This window comes from Bombina bombina, chromosome 2, assembly GCF_027579735.1.
Source record: "Bombina bombina isolate aBomBom1 chromosome 2, aBomBom1.pri, whole genome shotgun sequence".
NCBI classification, from domain to species: Eukaryota; Metazoa; Chordata; class Amphibia; order Anura; family Bombinatoridae; genus Bombina; species Bombina bombina.
The window spans coordinates 781,752,466-781,777,210 of record NC_069500.1 but is presented as its reverse complement, the minus strand read 5'-3'; the positions used below and the strand labels follow the sequence as shown (position 1 = coordinate 781,777,210).

Below are 24,745 nucleotides of genomic sequence, written 5' to 3'. Positions count from 1 at the left end.
CTGCAATCCACCCAATCCTATACGATCAGGTTGATTAACACCCCCTGCGTATCATGTCGGACAGACAATGATAAATCAGCCCCAAAGTCTTTCACCTTTATTATTTTTTTCAAAATGATGCAACTTTCCTAAACTTTATTCTACAATTGACTGTAGCACTCTGCATCCTATTCATAATCCACATGTAAATAAAAACTTTATTTTAAAACATAAGTGATGCATTTCACAGCTAAAAGTTTGTTTTTCTTCAGACTTCTTTCTACATTTTATGAGTTCAGAGTCTGTTTACATCTGTTAATAATAGTTTTGTATTTAATTTTCCTAAACCCACTATTTGATGTATAGGATTTGCTGGTTACAGATCTTCCTTTTTGTCATCTCCAGGGAGCATGGGACAAGTGCGTTTTCTTCACAAAAGAGAGACATAATACCCATATGCTAAATCACTTAAAAGTGATGCAGCAAAATGGACAAAAACTGCCAAGGAAATATCACCTAAACTTCTCTATGTAAAAAAGGAAGATATTTTTCCCAAAAATGTCCTCAGCTCACATTAGTAAGTGCTCTGTGAATAACTATCCTTCAGCTATTGTCAGCATGTTTGAAAAACCAGCTGATGTCACACTTTGCTTTACTGTGATCTCATGATATTTCATAGTAAAATTCTTTAAAGGAACATTCCGGTCAAAATTTAAATGCACATAGATGAATTACATCTTTAAATTGAAAAATATTTGCAATGTACATGCATTAGCAAAAATGCTTCTAATAAAAGTTATCACTGCTTTAGTGTTAACATTTTTCTCTGCACGTGCATGTGAAGCATAGCTAGACATTGTCAGTGCATCTGCATTTTAAATACTGCAGATGCTCAGAGCACCAGTGGGGCTCGTATCATGTGAGCAATTAACAAATTGAGTCATTACCAGATCTCTGAGCAAGTGCTGTGTTTAAAATCCTAGTGCACGGTGCATACTTAAATACACATTTGAAACCACTATATCTTTTATTAGAAGCATTTTTGCTAGTACATGTATATTACAAAAATGCTTCTAATCAAAATTGAAATGCACTAGTGTGGATTCCAGTTTTGGCTGGAATGTCCATTTAAGCTTAGTAGGGAAATAACATGACTGTGTCTGGGTATGCCAGATGCACACTCGCTAGCAAGTCCTGGGAATAGCATCTTGATTAGCTGCTTAAAATCCCTTTACAACGTGATGTGGCTATTGAGTGAAATTTTGAGGTAAAATATCTTGCTTTTTACATAGAAATGTAAAGGTGATATTTTCTAGTCAGTTTTTTACAGCTTTGCTGCATCACTTTCAACATTTGGGTATTATGTCCCTTTAAAATTAAAATGAATATACTGGTTCATAAATGAATTATGGCTCCCACTGCTGGTCACCTGCCATAAAGGTTTTCTAATCTAACAAATATTAGGTGACAAGGAAAGATCCTTGTGTTGGCCCTGTACACTTTAACCTCTGAGTGACCACAACACTTTTCAATTTTCTTACCGTTTGGGACCATGGCTATTTTTCCATTTCTGCGGTGTTTGTGTTTAGCTGTAAATTTTCTCTTTCTTATTTACTGTACCCACACATATTATATACTGTTTTTCTTGCAATTAAATGGACTTTCTAAAGATACCATTATCTTATAATTTACTATAAAAAATTATAAAAATATGATGAAAAAATCGAAAAAACACACTTTTTCTTAATTTGACCTCCAAAATCTGTTACACATCTACAACCACCAAAAAACACCCATGCTAAATAGTTTCTAAATTTTGTCCTGAGTTTAGTTATAGGGCAATAAGTACAAGTAGCACTTTACTATTTCCAAACCATTTTTTTCCCAAAATTTGCATGTTACATTTTAACACTGATATCTATTAGACATCCCTGAATATCCCTTTACATGTATATATTTATTTTTAGTAGACAACCCAAAGTATTGATCTAGGCCCATTTTGGTATATTTCATGCAATCATTTTACCGCCCAATGCAATCAAATAAAAAAAATAGATTTTTACTAACTTTTTCACAAACTTTAGGTTTCTCACTGAAATTACTTACAAACAACTTGTGCTATTATGGCACAAATGGTTGTAAATGCTTCTCTGGGATCCCCTCTGTTCAGAAATAGCAGACATTTATGGCTTTGGCATTACTTTTTGGGACTTAGAAGGCCGCTAAATGCCGCTGCGCACCACACTTATATTATGCCCAGCAGTGAAGGGGTTAATTAGGTAGCTTGTAAGGTTAATTTTAGCTTTAGTGTAGTAGACAACCCAAAGTATTGATCAAGGCCCAAATTGGTATTTGTTTTTGTTTACATGTTATAGAACAAAGAGACACTCAATTTAATTTTGTTCACAAATCATCATAAACTGTGTGTTTTTTTTAAAATCAATTTCTTGTAATAATTTAGCTTTATTTTATAATTAACATGTTTTAACGGCAACACTTCATTGCAATTATAAATAATTGTGGAGAGCGGGGATGGCTCCAAACTGCAGAAAAAAATAATAATAAGGTATTTTAGAGGTACTGACAGACAGCTGCCAGTACCTAAGATGAGGGACACTAGTTGGGGGGGGGGGGGGGGGGCGTTAGAGAGCTGTTTGGGAGGGATCAGGGAGGTTGGAGGGTAAGGGAGGATCCTACACGGCAGAAAATAAAATGCCTTAAAACTTCATATTGGCAGCACCTAAGATGGTGGTGACCAGTGGGGGGCGAGGGAAGGAAGATAGCTGTTGGGTGGGATCAGGTAGGGGTCAGAGGGTGGGAGGGTAATCTCTACACTAAAGCTAGAATTAACCTTACAAGCTACCTGATTAACCCCTTCACTGCCAGGAACGATAGAAGTGTGGTGCACAGCTGCAATTAGTGGCCTTCTAATTACCAAAAAGCAATGGCAAAACCATGTAGGTCTGCTATTTCTGAACAAAGGTGATCCCAGAGAACCTTTTACAATCATTTGTGCCCTGATTGCACAAGAGGTATGTAAAAAATTTCATTGAGAAACCCAAAGTTTGTGAAAAAGTTAACAATTTTTTTTTTATATGATCTCATTTGGAAGTGAAATGGTGGCATGAAATATACCAAAATTGGCCTATATCAGTACCATGGTTGTCCTGACAGTGAAGGGGTTAATCATCTCTTGCTTTTGGGTAAAAAAAATATGCTTTGTCCAATGCTACCCAGGAAAAGCAATGAGACAGATTTATCAAGATCCAAATGGTCCCTGATGCCCCCGTTTCTGCACGAGCCTTCAGGCTCTCCGGAAACAGCAGTTATGAAGCAGCGTCCACTGCCTCTGAGGCTGCGGTCTGCAATCCACCCAATCCTATACGATCGGGTTGTTTAACACCCCCTGCGTATCATGTCGGACAGACAATGATAAATCAGCCCCAAAGTCTTTTATCTTTATTATTTTTTTCAAAATGATGCAACTTTCCTAAACTTTATTCTACAACTGACTGTAGCACTCTGCATCCTATTCATAATCCACATGTACGGTAAATAAAAACTCTTTATTTAAAAACATAAGTGATGCATTTCACAGCTAAAAGTTTGTTTTTCTTCAGACTTCTTTCTACATTTTATGAGTTCAGAGTCTGTTTACATCTGTTAATAATAGTTTTGTATTTCATTTTCCTAAACCCACTATTTGATGTATAGGATTTGCTGGTTACAGATCTTCCTATTTGTCATCTCCAGGGAGCATGGGACAAGTGCATTTTCTTCACAAAAGAGAGACATAATACCCATATGCTAAATCACTTAAAAATGATGCAGCAAAACGGACAAAAACTGCCAAGGAAATATCACCTAAACTTCTCTATGTAAAAAAGGAAGATATTTTACCAAAAAATGTCCTCAGCTCACATTAGTAAGTGCTCTGTGAATAACTATCCTTCAGCTATTGTCAGCATGTTTGAAAAACCAGCTGATGTCACACTTTGCTTTACTGTGATCTCATGATATTTCATAGTAAAATTCTTTAAAGGGATATTCCGGTCAAAATTTAAATGCACATAGATGAATTACATCTTTAAATAGAAAAATATTTGCAATATACATGCATTAGCAAAAATGCTTCTAATAAAAGTTATCACTGCTTTAGTATTAACATTTTTCTCTGCACGTGCATGTGAAGCATAGCTAGACATTGTCAGTGCATCTGCATTTTAAATACTGCAGATGCTCAGAGCACCAGTGGGGCTCGTATCATGTGAGCAATTAACAAATTGAGTCATTACCAGATCTCTGAGCAAGTGCTGTGTTTAAAATCCTAGTGCATACTTAAATACACATTTGAAACCACTATATCTTTTATTAGAAGCATTTTTGCTAGTACATGTATATTACAAAAATGCTTCTAATCAAAATTGAAATGCACTAGTGTGGATTCCAGTTTTGGCTGGAATGTCCATTTAAGCTTAGTAGGGAAATAACATGACTGTGTCTGGGTATGCCAGATGCACACTCGCTAGCAAGTCCTGGGAATAGCATCTTGATTAGCTGCTTAAAATCCCTTTACAACGTGATGTGGCTATTGAGTGAAATTTTGAGGTCAAATATCTTGATTTTTACATAGAAATGTAAAGGTGATATTTTCTAGTCAGCTTTTTACAGCTTTGCTGCATCACTTTCAACATTTGGGTATTATGTCCCTTTAAAATTAAAATGAATATACTGGTTCATAAATGAATTATGGCTCCCACTGCTGGTCGCCTGCCATAAAGGTTTTCTAATCTAACAAATATTAGGTGATAAGGAATTATCCTTGTGTTGGCCCTGTACACTTTAACCCCTGAGTGACCACAGCACTTTTCAATTTTCTTACCGTTTGGGACCATGGCTATTTTTACATTTCTGCGGTGTTTGTGTTTAGCTGTAAATTTTCTCTTACTCATTTACTGTACCCACACATATTATATACTGTTTTTCTCGCCATTAAATGGACTTTCTAAAGATACCATTATCTTATAATTTACTATAAAAAATGATAAAATATGATGAAAAAATCGAAAAAACACACTTTTTCTAAATTTGACCCCCAAAATCTGTTACACATCTACAACCACCAAAAAACACCAATGCTAAATAGTTTCTGAATTTTGTTCTGAGTTTAGTTATAGGGTAATAAGTACAAGTAGCACTTTGCTATTTCCAAACCATTTTTTTTCTCCAAAATTTGCATGTTACATTTTAACACTGATATCTGTCAGAAATCCTTGAATATCCCTTTACATGTATATATTTATTTTTAGTAGACATCCCAAAGTATTGATCTAGGCCCATTTTGGTATATTTCATGCAATCATTTTACCGCCCAATGCGATCAAATAAAAAAAAAATAGATTTTTACTAACTTTTTCACAAACTTTAGGTTTCTCACTGAAATTATTTACAAACAACTTGTGCTATTTTGGCACAAATGGTTGTAAATGCTTCTCTGGGATCCCCTCTGTTCAGAAATAGCAGACATTTATGCCTTTGGCATTACTTTTTGGGACTTAAAAGGCCTCTAAATGCCGCTGTGCACCACACTTATATTATGCCCAGCAGTGAAGGGGTTCATTAGGTAGCTTGTAGGGTTAATTTTAGCTTTAGTGTAGTAGACAACCCAAAGTATTGATCAAGGCCCATATTGGTATATTTCACGCCACCATTGCACCGCCAAATGCGATCAAATATAAAAATCATTCACTTTTTCACAAACTTTAGGTTTTTCACTAAAATTATTTACAAACAGCTTGTGCAATTATGACACAAATGGTTGTAAATGATTCTCTGGGATCCCCTTTGTTCAGAAATAGCAGACATATATGGGTTTGGCATTGCTTTTTGGTAATTAGAAGGCCGCTAAATGCCGCAGCACTCCACACCTGTATTATGCCCAGAAGTGAAGGGGTTAATTAGGTAGCTTGTAGGGAGCTTGAAGGGTTAATTTTAGCTTTAGTGTAGAGATCAGCCTCCCACCTGACACATCCCACCTCCTGATCCATCCCTGACCACTCTCAAACAGCTCTCTTCACTCCCCCACCTCACTATTGTCACTGCTATCTTTAGTACTGACAGAAAGACTGTCAGTATAAAAATAAAAGGTTATGGTTTGTTTGTTTTTTATTTATTTTGTAAATTATATATTTTCTGCAGTGTAGGATCCCCCCTTACCACCCAACCTCCCTGAGCCCCCCCAAACAGCTCTTTAACCTTCCCCCCTCTCACTATTTGCTGCCATTTTTGGTATTGGAAGCTGTCTGCCAGTACCCACTTTTCAATAAAATATGCCCTTTTTATATACATTACACTTTTTCTGTAGTGTAGCTGCTCCACTCTTAATACCCTAAAGATCCATTCCCATTCCCAACATTATTCCCCCCTCCCTCTCCCACCTTCCTCTCCCACCACTTCTTCTTAAGTGGTCGCACGCACACACGCGCGCTCCCGCGAGTAAGATCCATCAACGTCCGGAAGTTCCTAGTGATGGGCCGACCACCCGCCTCCCTGTAATGGCTCCCACCCACCAATGATCGGCACCATCGCTGGCCGATGCAGAGATGGCCACAGAGTGTCTCTCTCTGCATCAGATGCTTTAGAAAGGGTATTGCAGGATACCTCAATATCGAGGCATCACTGCAATACCCTAAAAGCGTCTGGAAGCGATCACGATTGCTTCCACCGCTTTAAACCCCTGAGGACGCACAGGGTATGTCCTTGGTCATTAACTAACTCTCTTTGTAGGACGTACCCTGTACGTCCTTGGTCCTTAAAGGGACATTATACACTCATTTTTTCTTTGCATAAATGTTTTGTAGATGATCTATTCATATAGCCCATAAAGTTTTTTTGTTTTTTTTAAAATGTATAGTTTTGCTTATTTTTAAATAGCATTGCTCTGATTTTCAGACTCCTAACCAAGCCCTAAAGTTTTAGGAGAATACTGATGTTTACAAACTCCAGCTTGCTCCTGTTTGTGTAAAGGGTCTTTTCATATGCAAAAGAAGGGGGAGTGTCTTATTTCCCACTTGCAGTGGACTTTCCAGCTGCTTTTCCGACAGAGCTAAACAGAGAGCTTCTAAGTAAGTTTTTAAACATTTTTATACTGGATTTTTATATCAGTATCTGTGCATCTTATTCTTTATAGTAGTGCCTATTACATGCAGTTATGTGATAATTGGTGTATACTGTCCCTTTAAGGGGTTACAGGAAATAGAAGTCAGTTTTAAACTTTTATAATTTAGATAGACTGTATAATTTAAAAGATACATAAAATGTATTTCTGTTACCAAATATATCTTTCTCTTTGTTGAAACTTAGCACCTTTCCATGAGAGCAATGATATTTGTAATAATGTTACACATATACGGCTAGATCACGAGTTTTGTCGGTAGAGCTGTGCGGTGCTAAGTAACGAGCCTTTTTTTTTCACCGCTCACTTAAAACAACGCTGGTATTACAAGTTTTCTGAATGGCTGCGTTAGCCTCAGAAAAGTGAGCTTTGAGCAAATTTTAGCTCCACATCTCACCTCGATACCAGCGTTGCTTAAGTCAGTGGTAAGCTGGCTAAACGTGCTCGTGCACGATTTCCCCATAGGAAACAATGGGGGAGAGTCGGCTGAAAAAAACCTAACACCTGCAAAAAAGCAGCGTTCAGCTTCTAACGCAGCCCCATTGTTTCCTATGGGAAAATAAAAAATATGTCTACACCTAACACCCTAACATGAACCCCGAGTCTAAACACCCCTAATCTTACACTTATTAACCCCTAATCTGCCGCCCCCGACATCATCGCCACCTGCATTATACTATTAACCCCTAATCTGCTGCTCCGGACACCCCCGCCACCTACATTATACCTATGAACCCCTAATCTGCTGCCCCTAACATCGCCGACACCTACATTATATTTATTAACGCCTAATCTGCCGCCCCCAACGTCGCCGCCACCTACCTACAATTATTAACCCCTAATCTGCTGCCCCCAACGTCGCCGCCACTATACTAAATTTATTAACCCCTAAACCTAAGTCTAACCCTAACCCCCCCTAACTTAAATCTAATTTAAATAAATCTAAAGAAAATTACTATTATTAACTAAATTATTCCTATTTAAAACTAAATACTTACCTATAAAATAAACCCTAATATAGCTACAATATAACTAATAGTTACATTATAGCTATTTTAGGATTTATTTTTCTTTTACAGGCAACTTTGTATTTATTTTAACTAGGTAGAATAGTTATTAAATAGTTATTAACTATTTAATAGCTACCTAGCTAAAATAAATACAAATTTACCTGTAAAATAAATCCTAACCTAAGTTACAATTACACCTAACACTACACTATAATTAATTAATTACCTAAATTAAATTAAACTAATTGCAATAAAATAAAATAAACTAAGTTACAGAAAAAAAACACTAAATTACAGAAAATAAAAAATAAATTACAATTTTTTAAACTTATTACACCTAATCTAATTCCCCTAATAAAATAAAAAAGCCCCCCAAAATAATAAAGTTCCCTACCCTATACTAAATAACAAATAGCCCTTAAAAGGGCCTTTTGCCCTGTAAAAAAAAAATACAATACCCCCCTCAACATTACAATCCACCACCCACACACCCCTACTCTAAAACCCACCCAATCCCCCCTTAAAAAAAACTAACACTAACCCCCTGAAGATCACCCTACCTTGAACCGTCTTCACCCAGCCGGGCACAAGTGGTCCTCCATACGGCAGAAGTCTTCATCCGATCGGGGCAGAAGAGGTCCTCCAGATGGCAGAAGGCTTCATCCAGGCGGCATCTTCTATCTTCATCGTTCCGGAGCGGAGCGGGTCCATCTTAAATCTAGCCGACGCGGAGCATCCTCTTCAAACGAAGTCCTAACGAAGAATGAAGGTTCCTTTAAATGACGTCATCCAAGATGGCGTCCCTTGAATTCCGATTGGCTGATAGAATCCTATCAGCCAATTGGAATTAAGGTAGGAAAAATCCTATTGGCTGATGTAATCAGCCAATCGGATTGAAGTTCAATCCGATTGGCTGATCCAATCAGCCAATAGGATTGACTTTGCATTCTAGTGGCTCTTCCAATCAGCTGCTTTTTAATGCTAACACAGAACTCGTGATCTAGCCGATAGTATTTAAAGAGACAGTAAGCTTTGTAGCTTTGTTATACAATGTTGCAAAACACTGCTGCCATAAAGTACTAAAGACAAGGGCACACTCTTGAGTTCTTATGAGCCTACCAAGTTTTACTCTTTAATAAAATATACCAAAAGAACAAAGCAAATGTCATAACAGAAGTAAATTGGAAAGTTGTTTAAAATGTCATGCTCTATCCTAATCATAAAAGTTTAATTTTTAATTTACTGTCCCTTTAAGACGTGCATGCACCTGAGCCTACCTCATTATGGGCCAGATTGCAAGTGGTGTGCTATTTAGTGCTTTGGCTCAAATGTAAACTTCACTAGAGGTAAGCTTTTGCGAGCGGCGGGTTGGGCTCATATTACAAGTTGAACGTAAAAAGTTTGCGCATGAGTGACCACATTAACATGTTCTCCCCAAAGACTTCAATGGAGAGCACAGAAGAAGAAAAAACTAACATTTATCGCTTATGCGCTAACCTCACAATAGTTATTCATATGTTACATTCTATTGATCTTCACATGCAGGACAATGCTATTTTTATTCTAAATATACAGGGAGTGCAGAATTATTAGGCAAGTTGTATTTTTGAGGATTAATTTTATTATTGAACAACAACCATGTTCTCAATGAACCCAAAAAACTCATTAATATCAAAGCTGAATAGTTTTGGAAGTAGTTTTTAGTTTGTTTTTAGTTATAGCTATTTTAGGGGGATATCTGTGTGTGCAGGTGACTATTACTGTGCATAATTATTAGGCAACTTAACAAAAAACAAATATATACCCATTTCAATTATTTATTTTTACCAGTGAAACCAATATAACATCTCAACATTCACAAATATACATTTCTGACATTCAAAAACAAAACAAAAACAAATCAGTGACAATATAGCCACCTTTCTTTGCAAGGACACTCAAAAGCCTGCCATCCATGGATTCTGTCAGTGTTTTGATCTGTTCACCATCAACATTGCGTGCAGCAGCAACCACAGCCTCCCAGACACTGTTCAGAGAGGTGTACTGTTTTCCCTCCTTGTAAATCTCACATTTGATGATGGACCACAGGTTCTCAATGGGGTTCAGATCAGGTGAACAAGGAGGCCATGTCATTAGATTTTCTTCTTTTATACCCTTTCTTGCCAGCCACGCTGTGGAGTACTTGGACGCTTGTGATAGAGCATTGTCCTGCATGAAAATCATGTTTTTCTTGAAGGATGCAGACTTCTTCCTGTACCACTGCTTGAAGAAGGTGTCTTCCAGAAACTGGCAGTAGGACTGGGAGTTGAGCTTGACTCCATCCTCAACCCGAAAAGGCCCCACAAGCTCATCTTTGATGATACCAGCTCAAACCAGTACTCCACCTCCACCTTGCTGGCGTCTGAGTCGGACTGGAGCTCTCTGCCCTTTACCAATCCAGCCACAGGCCCATCCATCTGGCCCATCAAGACTCACTCTCATTTCATCAGTCCATAAAACCTTAGAAAAATCAGTCTTGAGATATTTCTTGGCCCAGTCTTGACGTTTCAGCTTGTGTGTCTTGTTCAGTGGTGGTCGTCTTTCAGCCTTTCTTACCTTGGCCATGTCTCTGAGTATTGCACACCTTGTGCTTTTGGGCACTCTAGTGATGTTGCAGCTCTGAAATATGGCCAAACTGGTGGAAAGTGGCATCTTGGCAGCTGCACGCTTGACTTTTCTCAGTTCATGGGCAGTTATTTTGCACCTTGGTTTTTCCACACGCTTCTTGCGACCCTGTTGACTATTTTGAATGAAACGCTTGATTGTTCGATGATCACGCTTCAGAAGCTTTGCAATTTTAAGAGTGCTGCATCCCTCTGCAAGATATCTCACTATTTTTGACTTTTCTGAGCCTGTCAAGTCCTTCTTTTGACCCATTTTGCCAAAGGAAAGGAAGTTGCCTAATAATTATGCACACCTGATATAGGGTGTTGATGTCATTAGACCACACCCCTTCTCATTACAGAGATGCACATCACCTAATATGCTTAATTGGTAGTAGGCTTTCGAGCCTATACAGCTTAGAGTAAGACAACATGCATAAAGAGGATGATGTGGTCAAAATACTAATTTGCCTAATAATTCTGCACACAGTGTATATACAGTATATATATATATATATAAAACTATATATATATATATATACACTCACCGGCCACTTTATCAGCTACACCTTGCTAGTACCGGGTTGGACCTCCTTTTGCCTTCAGAACTGCCTTAATTCTTTGTGACATAGAATCAACAAGGTGTTGGAAACATTCCTCAGACATTTTGGTCCATAGTGACATGACAGCATCACCCAGTTGCTGCAGATTTGTCGGCTACACATCTATGATGTGAATCTCTCGTTCCACCACATCCCTAAGGTGCTCTATTGGATTGAGATCTGGTGACTGTGTAGGCCATTGGAGTACAGTGAATTAATTGTCATGTTCAAGAAACCAGTTTGAGATGATTTGAGCTTTGTGACATGGTGCATTATCCTGCTGGAAGTAGCCATCAGAAGATGGGTACACTGTAGTCATAAAGGGATGGACATGGTCAGCAACAATACTCAGGTAGGCCGTTGCATTTAAACGATGCTCAATTAAGGGGCCCAAAGTGTGCCAATAAAATATCCCCCACAGCATTACACCACCACCACCACCAGTCTGAACCATTGATACAAGGTAGGATGGATTCATGCTTTTATGTTGTTTATGCCAAATTTTGCTCTGAGGTGGTGGACAGACATCGGCAGAAATCTACCCGATCGAATACGATCAGATTGATTGACACCCCCTGCTAGCGGCCAATTGTCTGCGAATCTGCAGGGGGCGGCATTGCACCAGCAGTTCACAAGAACTGCTGGTGCAATGATAAATGTTGACAGCGTATGCTGTTGGCATTTATCAATGTGCAGCGGACATGATCCCCAATATTGGATCATGTCCACTCGCACAATGATAATTCGGACCCTTCGTCTTTCTCAAGAGCAATAAGGAATACAATCACCAAAGTGCTCTTTGGTGATTTTATTCTTCATTGCTCTTAAAATGACAATGCGCTTCAGGTGTAACGCGGTGTCGGGTTAGTGCACATTAAAAATTTCAAATCTCAAAGAAGATTCTTGAAATATTAAAAATAAAATTTTAAAAAATATTAATAATTATTAAAAACTATTATTGTAAAAAGTTAACGACTAGATTACGAGTTTTGCTGTAAGAGCTGCTCGGTACTAACTTGCAATTTATTGCACCGCTAACTTCCCTACAATGCTGGTATTACAGGTTTACAAAAACCTGGCGTTATCAGGGAAGAAGTGAGCGTAAAGCAAAATTGAGCTCCCTACCGCACTCCAATACCAGTGCTGCTGAAAGCCGTGGTGAGCTGGTTTTACGTGCTCGTGCACGATTTCCCCATAGACATCAATGGGGAGAGCCGGCTGAAAAAAAGTCTAACACCTGCAAAAAGCAGCGTAAAGCTCCGTAATGCAGCCCCATTGATTCCTATGGGGAAACTAAATTTATGTTTACACCTAACACCCTAACATGAACCCCGAGTCTAAACACCCCTAATCTTACACTTATTAACCCCTAATCTGCCGCCCCCGACATCGCCGACAACTACATTATACTTATTAACCCTTAATCTGCCACTCTGGACATCGCCGCCACTATAATAAACATATTAACCCCTAAACCACGCACTCCCGCATCACAAACACTAGTTAAATATTATTAATCCCTAATCTTCTGCCCCTAACATCGCTGCCACCTACCTACATTGATTAACCCCTAATCTGCTGCCCCCGTCGCCGCCACTATACTAAATTTATTAACCCCTAAGTCTAACCCTAACCCTAACACCCCCTAACTTAAATATAATTAAAATAAATCTAAATAAAAATTACTATCATTACCTAAATAATTCCTATTTAAAACTAAATGCTTACCTGTAAAATAAACCCTAAGCTAGCTACAATATAACTAATAGTTACATTGTAGCTAGCTTAGGGTTTATTTTTATTTTACAGGTAAGTTTGTATTTATTTTAACTAGCTAGAATAGTTACTAAATAGTTATTAACTATTTACTAACTACCTAGCTAAAATAAATACAAATTTACCTGTAAAATTAAACCTAACCTGAGTTACACTAACACCTAACCTTACACTACAATTAAATAAATTACATTTATTAAATACAATTACATAAATTACAAAAAAAAGCAAACACTAAATTACACAAAATAAAAAGAGAAATGATCAGATATTTAAACTAATTACACCTACCTAATCTAATAGCCCTATAAAAAAAAGCCCCCCAAAATAAAAAAAAATCTAGCCTAAACTAAACTACCAATAGCCCTTAAAAGGGCCTTTTGCAGGGCATTGCCCCAAAGAAATCAGCTCTTTTACCTGTAAAAAAAAAAAAGATAAAAACAACCCCCCAACAGTAAAACCCACCACCCACACAACCAACCCCCAAATAAAATCCTAACTAAAAAAACCTAAGCTCCCCATTGCCCTGAAAAGGGCATTTTGATGGGCATTGCCCTTTAAAGGGCATTTAGCTCTTTTTTATGTGCCCAAACCCTAATCTAACAATTAAACCCACCCAATAATCCCTTAAAAAAACCTAACACTAACCCCCGAAGATCCACTTACAGTTTTGAAGACCGGACATCCATCCTCAAAGAAGCCGGGGAAAAGTCTTCATCCAAGCGGCAAGAAGTCCTCAACGAAGCCAGGAGAAGTCTTCATCCAAGCCGGCAGAAGTGGTCCTTCAGACGGGCAGAAGTCTTCATCCAGACGGCATCTTCTATCTTCATCCATCCAGCGCGGAGCGGGTCCATCTTCAAGACATCCGGCGTGGAGCATCCTCTTCTTACGACGGCTCTTCTGGAATGAAGGTTCCTTTAAGTGACGTCATCCAAGATGGTGTCCCTTGAATTCCGATTGGCTGATAGAATTCTATCAACCAATCGGAATTAAAGGTGAAAAAATCCTATTGGCTTATGTAATTAGCCAATAGGATTGAGCTTCAATCCTATTGGCTGATCCAATCAGCCAATAGGATTGAGCTCACATTCTATTGGTTGTTCCAATCAGCCAATAGAATGTGAGCTCAATCCTATTGGCTGATTGCATCAGCCAATAGAATTTTTCCTACCCTAATTCCGATTGGCTGATAGAATTCTATCAGCCAATCGGAATTAAAGGGACGCCATCTTGGATGACGTCACTTAAAGGAACCGTCATTGTTCAAGAAGACGTCATCAGAAGAGGATGCTCCGCGTCGGATGTCTAGAAGATGGAGCCGCTCCGTGCTGGATGGATGAAGATAGAAGATGCTGTCTGGATGAAGACTTCTGCCCGTCTGGAGGACCACTTCTGCCTGTCTGGAGGACCACTTCTGCCGGATTCGTTGAGGACTTCGGCATGGTTGGGTGAAGACTTCTCACGGTAGGGTGATCTTCAAGGGCTTAGTGTTAGGTTTTTTTAAGGGGGGATTGGGTGGGTTTTAGAGTAGGGTTTGTTGTGTCGTGGTGGGTTTAATATTGGGGGGGTTGTCATTTTTTTTTACAGGTAAAAGAGCTGATTACTTTGGGGCAATGCCCCTCAAAAGGCCCTTTTAAGGGCTATTTGTAATTTAGTGTAGGGTAGGACTTTTTTATTTTGGGGGGATTTTTTATTTTGTTAGGGGGATTAGATTAGGTGTAATTAGTTTAAAAATCTTGTAATTTGTTTATTATTTTCTGTAATTTAGTGTTTGTTTGTTTTTGTACTTTAGATAATTTTATTTAATTGTATTTAGTTTAGGGAATTTATTTAATTATAGTGTAGTGTTAGGTGTAATTGTAACTTAGGTTAGGTTTTATTTTACAGGTATATTTGTATTTATTTTAACTAGGAAGTTATTAAATAGCTAATAACTATTTAATAACTATTGTACCTAATTAAAATAAATATAAACTTGCCTGTAAAATAAAAATAAACCCTAAGCTAGATACAATGTAACTATAAGTTATATTGTAGCTAGCTAAGGGTTTATTTTATAGGTAAGTATTTAGTTTTAAATAGGAATAAAACCCTTTAAAGGGCAATGCCCATCAAAATGCCCTTTTCAGGGCAATGGGGAGCTTAGGTTTTATTTAATTATAGGAATATTTATTTAGATTTATTTAAATTATATTTAAGTTAGTGGGTGTTAGGGTTAGACTTAGGTTTAGGGGTTAATAAATTTAATATAGTGGTGGCATTGTAGGGGGGGCATGTTAGGGGTTAATAAATATAATGTAGGTGGCGGCGGTGTAAGGGGGGCAGATTAGGGGTTAATAAGTATAATGTAGGTGGCGGCGGTGTAGGGGGGGCAGATTAGGGGTTAATAACTTTATGTAGGCGGTGGTGGGGCAGCAGATTAGGGGTTAATAAGTATAATGTAGATGGCGGCGGTGTAGGGAGGGCAGATTAGGGGTTAATAAGTATAATGTAGGTGGCGGCGGTGTTGGAGCAGCAGATTAGGGGTTAATAAGTATAATGTAGGTGGCGGCAGTGTAGGGGGGGCAGATTAGGGGTTATAATAACATAATGTAGGTGGCAGCGGTGTAGGGGGCGGCAGATTAGGGGTTAATAAGTATAATGTAGGTGGTGGCGGTGTAGGGGGGGCAGATTAGGGGTGTTTAGACTCGGGGTACATGTTAGGGTGTTAGGTGTAAACGTTACCATAGGAATCAATGGGATATCGGGCAGCAGCAAAGATAAGCTTTCAATGCTTTCAGACTCCCATTGATTCCTATGGCATCCGCGGCCTCCAGGGGGGCGGATTGAAAACCAGGTACGCTGGGCCAGAATAGTGGCGAGCATACCTGATAGAAATTTGATAACTAGCAAAAGTAGTCAGTTTGTGCCGAATTTGCATTCGGAACATCTGTAATGACGTAAGCATCGATCTGTGTCAGACTGAGTCCGGCGGATCATATGTTACGTCACAAAATTCTACTTTTGCTGGTCTGTAGGGTTTGATAACTAAGGGGAATCAGGCTCAACACAAATATGCTGCGGAATTCCAACGTATTTGCGGTTGACGGCTTGATAAATAGATGCCTATGTCTTTAGCTATTTTAGCTAGAAGAGCTTTGTGGCTCAAATATTGGAATGCTGACATGGTATCTAAGTCTAGATTACTATCTCTTTCTTTCCAAAGTAATGTTATTTGGTTCTCAGTTGGATTCGATTATTTCAACTGTCACTGGGGGGAAGGGAGTATTTTTGCCTCAGGATAAAAGACCTAAGGGTAAATCTAAAGCTTCTAACCGTTTTCGTTCCTTTCGACAAAATAAGGAACAGAAACCTAATCCTTCACCCAAAGAATCTGGTTCCTATTGGAAACCTTCTTCAAGTTGGAATAAATCCAAACCGTTTAAGAAATCAAAGCCAGCCCCCAAGTCTGCATGAAGGTGAAGCCCTTATTCCAGCTCAGCTGGTAGGGGGCAGATTAAGATTCTTCCAAAACATTTGGGCAGATTCTGTCCAAAATCAATGGATTCAGAGTATTTTCTCTCAAAGGTACCGAATAGGTTTCAGAATAAGACCTCCTGTGAGAAGATTTTTTCTCTCACACATCCCAGCAAATCCAGTAAAGGCTCAGGCTTTTCTGAAGTGTGTTTCAGACCTAGAGCTTTCAGGGGTAATCATACCAGTTCCGTTTCAGGAACAGGGTCTGGGGTTTTATTCAAATCTAATCATTGTCCTAAAGAAAGAAAATTAATTTAGGCCAGTTCTGGATCTGAAAATTTTGAATTGTAAGAGTGCCAACTTTCAAGATGGTGACTATAAGGACTATTCTGCCTTTTGTTCAACAATAGACTTAAAGGATGCATGTCTTCATATTACGATTCATCCAGACCACTATCAGTTTCTGAGATTCCCTTTTCTAGACAAGCATTACCAATTTGTCGCTCTTCAATTTGGCCTAGCAACAGCTCCAAGAATCTTTTCAAAAGTTCTCGGTGCCCTACTCTCTGTAATCAGAGAACAGGGTATTGCAGTGTTTCCTTAATTGGACAATATCTTGATACTAGCTCAGTCTTTACATTCTGCAGAATCTCACACAAATCATCTAGTGTTGTTTCTTCAAAGACATGGTTGGAGGATCAATTTACCCAAAAGTTTTTGATTCCTCAGACAAGGGTCACCTTTTTAGGTTTCCAGATAGATTCAGTGTCCATGACTCTGTCTCTAACAGACAAGAGACGATTAAAATTGGTTTCAGCTTGTCAGAACCTTCTGTCTCAATCATTCCCTTCAGTAGCTATGTGCATGGAAGTTTTAGGTCTCATGACTGCAGCATCGGACGCAATCCCCTTTGCTCGTTTTCATATGAGACCTTTCCAGCTTTGTATGCTGAACCAATGGTGCAGGGATTATACAAAGATATCACAATTAATATTCTTAAATCCCAATGTTCGACTCTCTCTGACTTGGTGGTTAGATCACCATCGTATAGTTCAAGGGGCCTCTTTTTTTCGTCCAACCTGGACTGTGATCACAACAGATGCAAGTCTTTCAGGTTGGGGAGCTGTCTGGGGATCTCTGACAGCACAAGGGGTTTGGAAATCTCAAGAGGTGAGGTGACCAATCAATATTTTAGAACTCCGTGCTATTTTCAGGGCTCTTCAGGTTTGGCCTCTGTTGAGGAGAGAACCGTTCATTTGTTTTCAGACAGACAATATCACAACTGTGGCATATGTCAATCATCAGGGTGGGACTCACAGTCCCCAAGCTATGATAAAAGTGTCTCAGATACTTGTTTGGGCGGAATCCAGCTCCTGTCTAATTTCAGTGGTTCATATCCCAGGTATAGACAATTGGGAAGCGGATTATCTCAGCTGTCAGACTTTACATCCGGGGGAGTGATCGCTCCATTCAGATGTGTTTTCTCAGATTGTTCAAATGTGGGGTATTCCAGAAATAGATCTGATGGCTTCCCATCTAAACAAGAAACTACCCAGGTACCTGTCCAGGTCCAGGGATCCTCAGGCGGAAGTGGTGGATGCGTTAGCAGTTCCTTGGTGTTACCAACCTGCTTATATCTTCCCGCCTCTGGTTCTTCTTCCAAGAGTGATCTCCAAGATCATCATGGAACAATCGTTTGTGTTGCTGGTAGCGCCAGCATGGCCTCACAGGTTCTGGTATACGGATCTTGTTCGGATGTCCAGTTGCCAAATTTGGCCACTTCCATTAAGGCCAGATCTTCTGTCTCAAGGTCCGTTTTTCCATCAGGATCTCAAATCATTAAATTTGAATGTATGGAAATTGAACGCCTAGTGCTTAGTCATAGAGGTTTCTCTGACTCAGTGATTAATACAATGTTACAGGCTCATAAATCTGTTACTAGGAAGATTTATTATCAAGTTTGGAAGACTTATATTTCATGGAGTTCTTCTCATAAATTCTCCTGGCATTCTTTTAGAATTCCTAGAATTTTACAGTTTCTTCAGGATGGTTTGGATAAGGGTTTGTCTGCAAGTTCCTTGAAGGGACAAATCTCTGCTCTTTCTGTTTTACTTCACAGATTGTTAAGCTTCCTGATATTCACTGTTTTGTACAGGCTTTGGTCCGTATTTAGCCTGTCATTAAATTAATCTCTCCTCCTTGGAGTCTTAATTTGGTTTTGAAGACTTTAAAGGCTCCTCGGTTTGAGCCTATGAGACCTATTTATCAAATGTCTGTCGGACCTGATCCGACAGTGCGGATCAGGTCCGACAGACATCGCTGAATGCGGAGAGCAATACGCTCTCCATATTCAGCCGCCCCCTGCAGACTCGCGGCCAATCGGCCGCCAGCAGGGAGGTGTCAATCAACCCGATCATACTCGATTGGGTTGAATTGTGGCGATTCCTGTCTGCCTGCTCAGAGCAGGCGGATAGGGTTATTGAGTAGCAGTCTTTAGACTGCTGCTTCATAACTGCTGTTTCTGGCGAGTCTGAAACACGGGCCCACACGGAGCTTGATAAATGGGCCTCTATGCATTATTTGGACATTAAACTACTTTCTTGGAAAGTGTTGTTCCTTTTGGCCATCTCTTCTGCTAAGAGTTTTCAAATTATCTGCTCTTTCTTGTGAATCTCCTTTTCTGATTTTCCATCAGGATAAGGCAGTTTTGCGGACTTCATTTAAATTTCTACCTAAGGTTGTGAATTCTAACAACATTAATAGAGCTATTGTTGTCCCTTCTTTGTGTCCTAATCCTAAGAATTCTTTGGAGAGATCCTTGCATTCTTTGGATGTGGTAAGAGCTTTGAAATATTATGTTGAAGCTACTAAAGATTTCAGGAAAACTTCTAGTCTGTTATCTTTTCTGGTTCTAGGAAAGGTCAGAAGGCTTCTGCCATTTCCTTGGCATCTTGGTTAAAGCTTTTAATTCACCTACTAGATCAGTCTCCACTTCGTGGGCTTTTAAGAATGAAGCTTCAGTTGATCAGATTTGCAAAGCAGCAACCTGGTCTTCTTTGCATACATTTATTAAATTCTACCGTTTTGATATATTTGCTTCTTCGGAAGCAGTTTGTGGTAGGAAAGTTTTTCAGGCAGCCGTTTCAGTTTGATTCCTCTGCTTATGTTTAAGTTTTTTTCTTTTCATTATGAGAATAAACTTATATTTTGGGTTGTGGATTATTTTTTTTCAGTGGAAAATGGCTGTTTTTATTTTATCCCTCCCTCTCTAGTGACTCTTCTGTGGAGTTCCACATCTTGGGTATTGCTATCCCATACGTCACTAGCTCATGGACTCTTGCCAATTACATGAAAGAAAACATAATTTATGTAACAACTACTGAATGGTGGGCATATAGAGGAGCGGAGAGAAAATCTTTGCGGCCCCGGAACTCCCACGGAGGACTTATCAAACTGGTGACTTTTTTGTGCCTGCAATTTATTTGTTTTATGTACGTGCTGCTTATGCACACTTTTATGTGTCTTGTCTTCAGTTCATCTTTGGAATAAATTGCTTTTATGTTCAGAGGAGGTTGCGCTCTGTCTTTCTTGTTTTGTTATTAGTGTCGATTTTGGGAGCAGGAGGACAGATTTCTGCAACTCTGGACAGAGCGGCATCCTATCCACGATTTCAAACCCTTACTTGAACTTGGGAAGTATTGTTTGCACAATTACTGTTTACTTTTAATCTGTATTACAACTTTTTTGTACAGTATTATATATGCTAATTTTGAGCTAAATGTATATATGAATAAGATATGTATGTTTAAATGTGGATTTGAACATTGTTTTTCACATACGGATGTATATGGTCTAACACCGTTATCATTATCACTCCCGGGTGTAGATTTGATGCATATACTACTATTTTTAACTCAAGGGCCTTTTTAACTATTTTATATTTATAGGGTAGAAATTACTTCATATTTCGAATTGATGCTGATTAGCTTTATGAATCAGATTCTGGGTTGAAGTTAGAGAAGCGCAGCCTGTATATTTGTCTTGTTTTTATGTAAGAACTTACCTGATAAATTCACTTCTTTCATATTGGCAAGAGACCCTTTTTTATGGTGGTTATGATTTTTTGTATAAAGCACAATTATTTCCAAATTCCTTTGTTGATGCTTTTTTACTTATTTCTTTATCACCCCACTACTTGGCTATTCGTTAAACTGAATTGTGGGTGTGGTGAGGGCTGTATTTATAGGCATTTTGAGGTTTGGGAAACTTTGCCCCTCCTGGTAGGATTGTATATCCCATACGTCACTAGCTCATGGACTCTTGCCAATATGAAATAAATTAATTTATCAGGTAAGTTCTTAAATAAATTATGTTTTTTCAACTCTTTTTCTCCATTGGTTTCTATGAGGGCATACATGCATGCTCGCTTGCGATAATTTAAGTTAGGATTTTTGCGCTAGTTGGGATAACGCTTGCAAAAAAAAGTTCGTTTTAAACTTGTAATACGAACGCAACCCGGCTAGCGCAAAAACCTTAACCCTAGCAAAGTTTTCGGGAAAACGTGTTTTACTGTGCCACTTGTAAGCTAGCCCTTAAATTTGCATTCCAGTGCTGGCATGTTTGCACATGTGCAGTAAAGCTCCTTCTATACCTACAGTGTAACCTAGGTTTCAAAAATGCAGCACCCGTGGTTAGAGGGAGGTGCATTAAATATATTTAGTTTTTAATGTCCCTTTAAAGAAAAAGGTAATTTGTCGCCTTGATGACATTATAAATATTATGCCAAAAATCATTTGAATGCAGTATCAAAGTATTTCATTACATGCATAATTTTTCATAACTTTGTAATAAATACTTTTATTGGTCCTTAGAGGAGAATGTTGCAATACTCAGAATTTGTTTTTTTTTTTGCATTGCTTTGCAGATAGTCCTACAACAAGCACCAGTGTTCTTGAAACTGTCACTACAACAGCTTCCTTAGTCATGACTACAACAACTCAACATGTGTCTGCGACTGTCTCTTCTAACAGTAAGGTCTCTATTTAAATATATAGATAGCGGGAGCTGTAAAAAGTATAAGGATAGGCATAGGCTTATTTGTTTATATGTATTTATAGACATATATACGCATATAAACACATAAATACATATGTATACAAATATAGAAATATATATATATATATATATATATATATATATGAACACAAAGCGCATCCCAGATTCAAGGTAAAAATATTTCAAGCTTTAATGGTGCACACAATCTATTGCACTTACAAGAGACAAAATGATAAAATACCTTATGAGAGAGTATCTCCACTCCACACGAATCAGCAGGTCCTCTTGTGGCTCTGTATATCGGCAGGTTCAATCCATAAAAGCATATATAAATATTGATCCAGTAAAAAAGTCTCTTCTCGAGTGCAGAGTTTGCAGTTACTTAAAAGTAGATCATCCTGTCTACGCGTTTTGTTTGTCCTCAGCAAACTTTTTCAAGACAATGGATGTACAGTATAGTGCACATAAGGATCCCCTTGTTAAATAGAGCCTTTAGTGGCTCCACCTCTTCCTGTGGTTGTGACATATGTAAAAAAAGCACACCCACTAGCCATGTGCTGCTGTGGTGTGTTTACTAACTCATAAAACTATATATAGCTCAGTGATTAATAAAATCCCTATTGTAAGATTGCAAATACATAAAGCATAAATACAAAAATACAGTTTTGCTTCCTTTTGTAGCGTATACAATATCACATATATTCATGATTCTGAAATTCATCATCTGTAAACCCGATCCCTTTCCTTTACATAAATACCAACTAAAATAAATGAGTGAGCGCTAACAGCTTAAAAGGCTAAGTAATCAGTTAGGTGAGATAGATAAAAATCAGTTTAATACAAGGATATAAAACAATCTAGATAATAGAATGGAAGATAAACAAGGGGCGCCAACATAGTGTGAATCGTTCAAACAACAAATATAAAAGTGATGTGCAAAAAACTACTCACAAGGAAAGTGGCACCTTAAATGAATAAGGTGCGATAAAGCAGGCTGACATTCAAATTCCAGCAGTCAGTACGCTGGAGGTCTCACCCAGAGGACCTGTGGAATCCAGATAGGCGTCTAGAAAGTAGCACCCACGTTTTTCAGGGCCAATGGCCGGACCAGGTGAGCTGCAAGCTGATAGGTGTTCTCCTGCTGCACTCACGCCACCGAGACTTTTCTCCAAAAACGACAGTGTCAGTGTATGAAAGGTTCCGTGGTAAAAGTCCTGTTTCAAAAACAAGTGGATCGTGGAAAGAAGCAAAAATACCGGGTCGTGGTATAAAACAAACAGTATTTATTTTGCAACGCGTTTCTCAGTCTATTCCAGACCGTTTCATCAGGCATAATCATAGTTAACAATAGAGATCTATTTAAACCCACAGTGACCCGGAATTGAAACAAAAGGTCAACTCTATTAACAATGTTGCAATTGCAAAAACATTTAACTTTTGATACATTGTATAAATTGGTTTGAACAATTGTGACCACACAGATAACACTTAAATAAAAAGTATATAAAAAACTCTATTCGCAATTACCAAATATATCTGGAAAAAAATAAAATATCTCATAGTAAACTGGACATATATTAACATGTGTGTATATGTATATCTCATCTCCTGGTTGGATTCGAACCCAGGACCTAATGTGTGCTAGGCAATGGAAAAATCAAAAGGCTACCTTTATGTCTTGTTTGAATTTCTTGCAAAAAGGATTAGTATTGATACAAAATATATAAATTGATCTACATGTCTCACAATGTCTAGAAGATAATCTTATTTGGTCTTTTTAATAAATGACTCTAATTTTTAAAACCAAACTAAAAGGAATTTTCTTATAAATATAAAACTAAAAAAGAAATGTTTGTGACAAATGCTTACTATAAATAAGTGACATATAAAAATTGTAAAAAATATATATGTATATATATATTTTATTTTATGGCTCCACTGGACTTGAACTTGGGACCTTCTGTATGTTAAGCGAGCATGAAATTGATAAGGCTATCTTGAAGGGCTATTTTTATGTTATATATTGGAGCAGAAATATGTTAGGAATTATGTGATTAATAATATGTATATATATATTTGGGACTCCACTGGACTCGAACTTGGGACCTTTTGTATGTTAGGCGAACAAGAAATTGGTAAAGCTATCTTGAAAGTTTATGTTATATATTGGGGCGGAAATATATTTGGGAATTATGTTATTAATTGTTTCCAATCATATACAACAACCAAATAGACTAAAAAGTGTATCCAGAATGTATATAAACAATTGTAGGTGTATGTATTGATGAATAATCAAACATTCAAAAAGATGAAATGTGCAAAATAGTGTATCGTAGAAAATAATATAAATCAGGTATGTAAAATATAATATAATATGAAACTATATAGGTGCTTGGACTATTAGGTTTAGAACCGGATAGACAAGTGCATACATATACACAACTATGTGGACATGCTCATCATGGGCATATACACATAAATATAAGTGTATGGAAACATAACATATTCTATATGTGTCTAAATTGCATTAATGCAATATATTATTGAAGACTGACAAAGAAGAGAAAAAGAAATAAGAGAGATATAATGTAGTGGTATCAACATATGGTAGTGTTTGTTAATGTATATCAAAAAATATAAGAAAATATGATGTACTAGACCCTAAAAGCTAAATCTCATATTAGATATAAATGTAACCTGTATAAAAGTGATAATTTATGTGAAGGCTGCCAAATCTACATTGGCGTTTAAGCCTAATGGATACAAGGTTTTGAGTTTGTGTATCCAATATGTTTCTAATTGCCTGAGTTTAATCAGACGATCATAATCTGTGGAAGGTGGTACATGATCAATAGGGATAATTTTATAGATATCTGAACTCCCGTCGTGTATCGTTTCACAATGGTTGGGGACACTATGGTTGGTTTTAGTTTTTTTACAATTTTTACAATTTCGATGATGTTCACCCCAACGGGTACGGAGATTTCTAATAGTGCGCCCTACATACTGGACGCCACAAATACAATTAAGGAGATACACTATATATTTAGA

The 24,745-nt window shown here is 37.9% G+C and overlaps 1 protein-coding gene across 1 annotated transcript in view; it reads left to right on the top strand.

The window, feature by feature from the left end:
• Positions 1 to 24,745, top strand: part of LOC128649593 (uncharacterized) — a 149,681-nt gene that overhangs the window by 36,480 nt on the left and 88,456 nt on the right. The window contains exon 2 of the mRNA XM_053702949.1: positions 21,564 to 21,668. Within this exon, the coding sequence (XP_053558924.1) occupies positions 21,564 to 21,668 (105 nt within the window). The remainder of the gene's footprint in view (positions 1 to 21,563; positions 21,669 to 24,745) is intronic.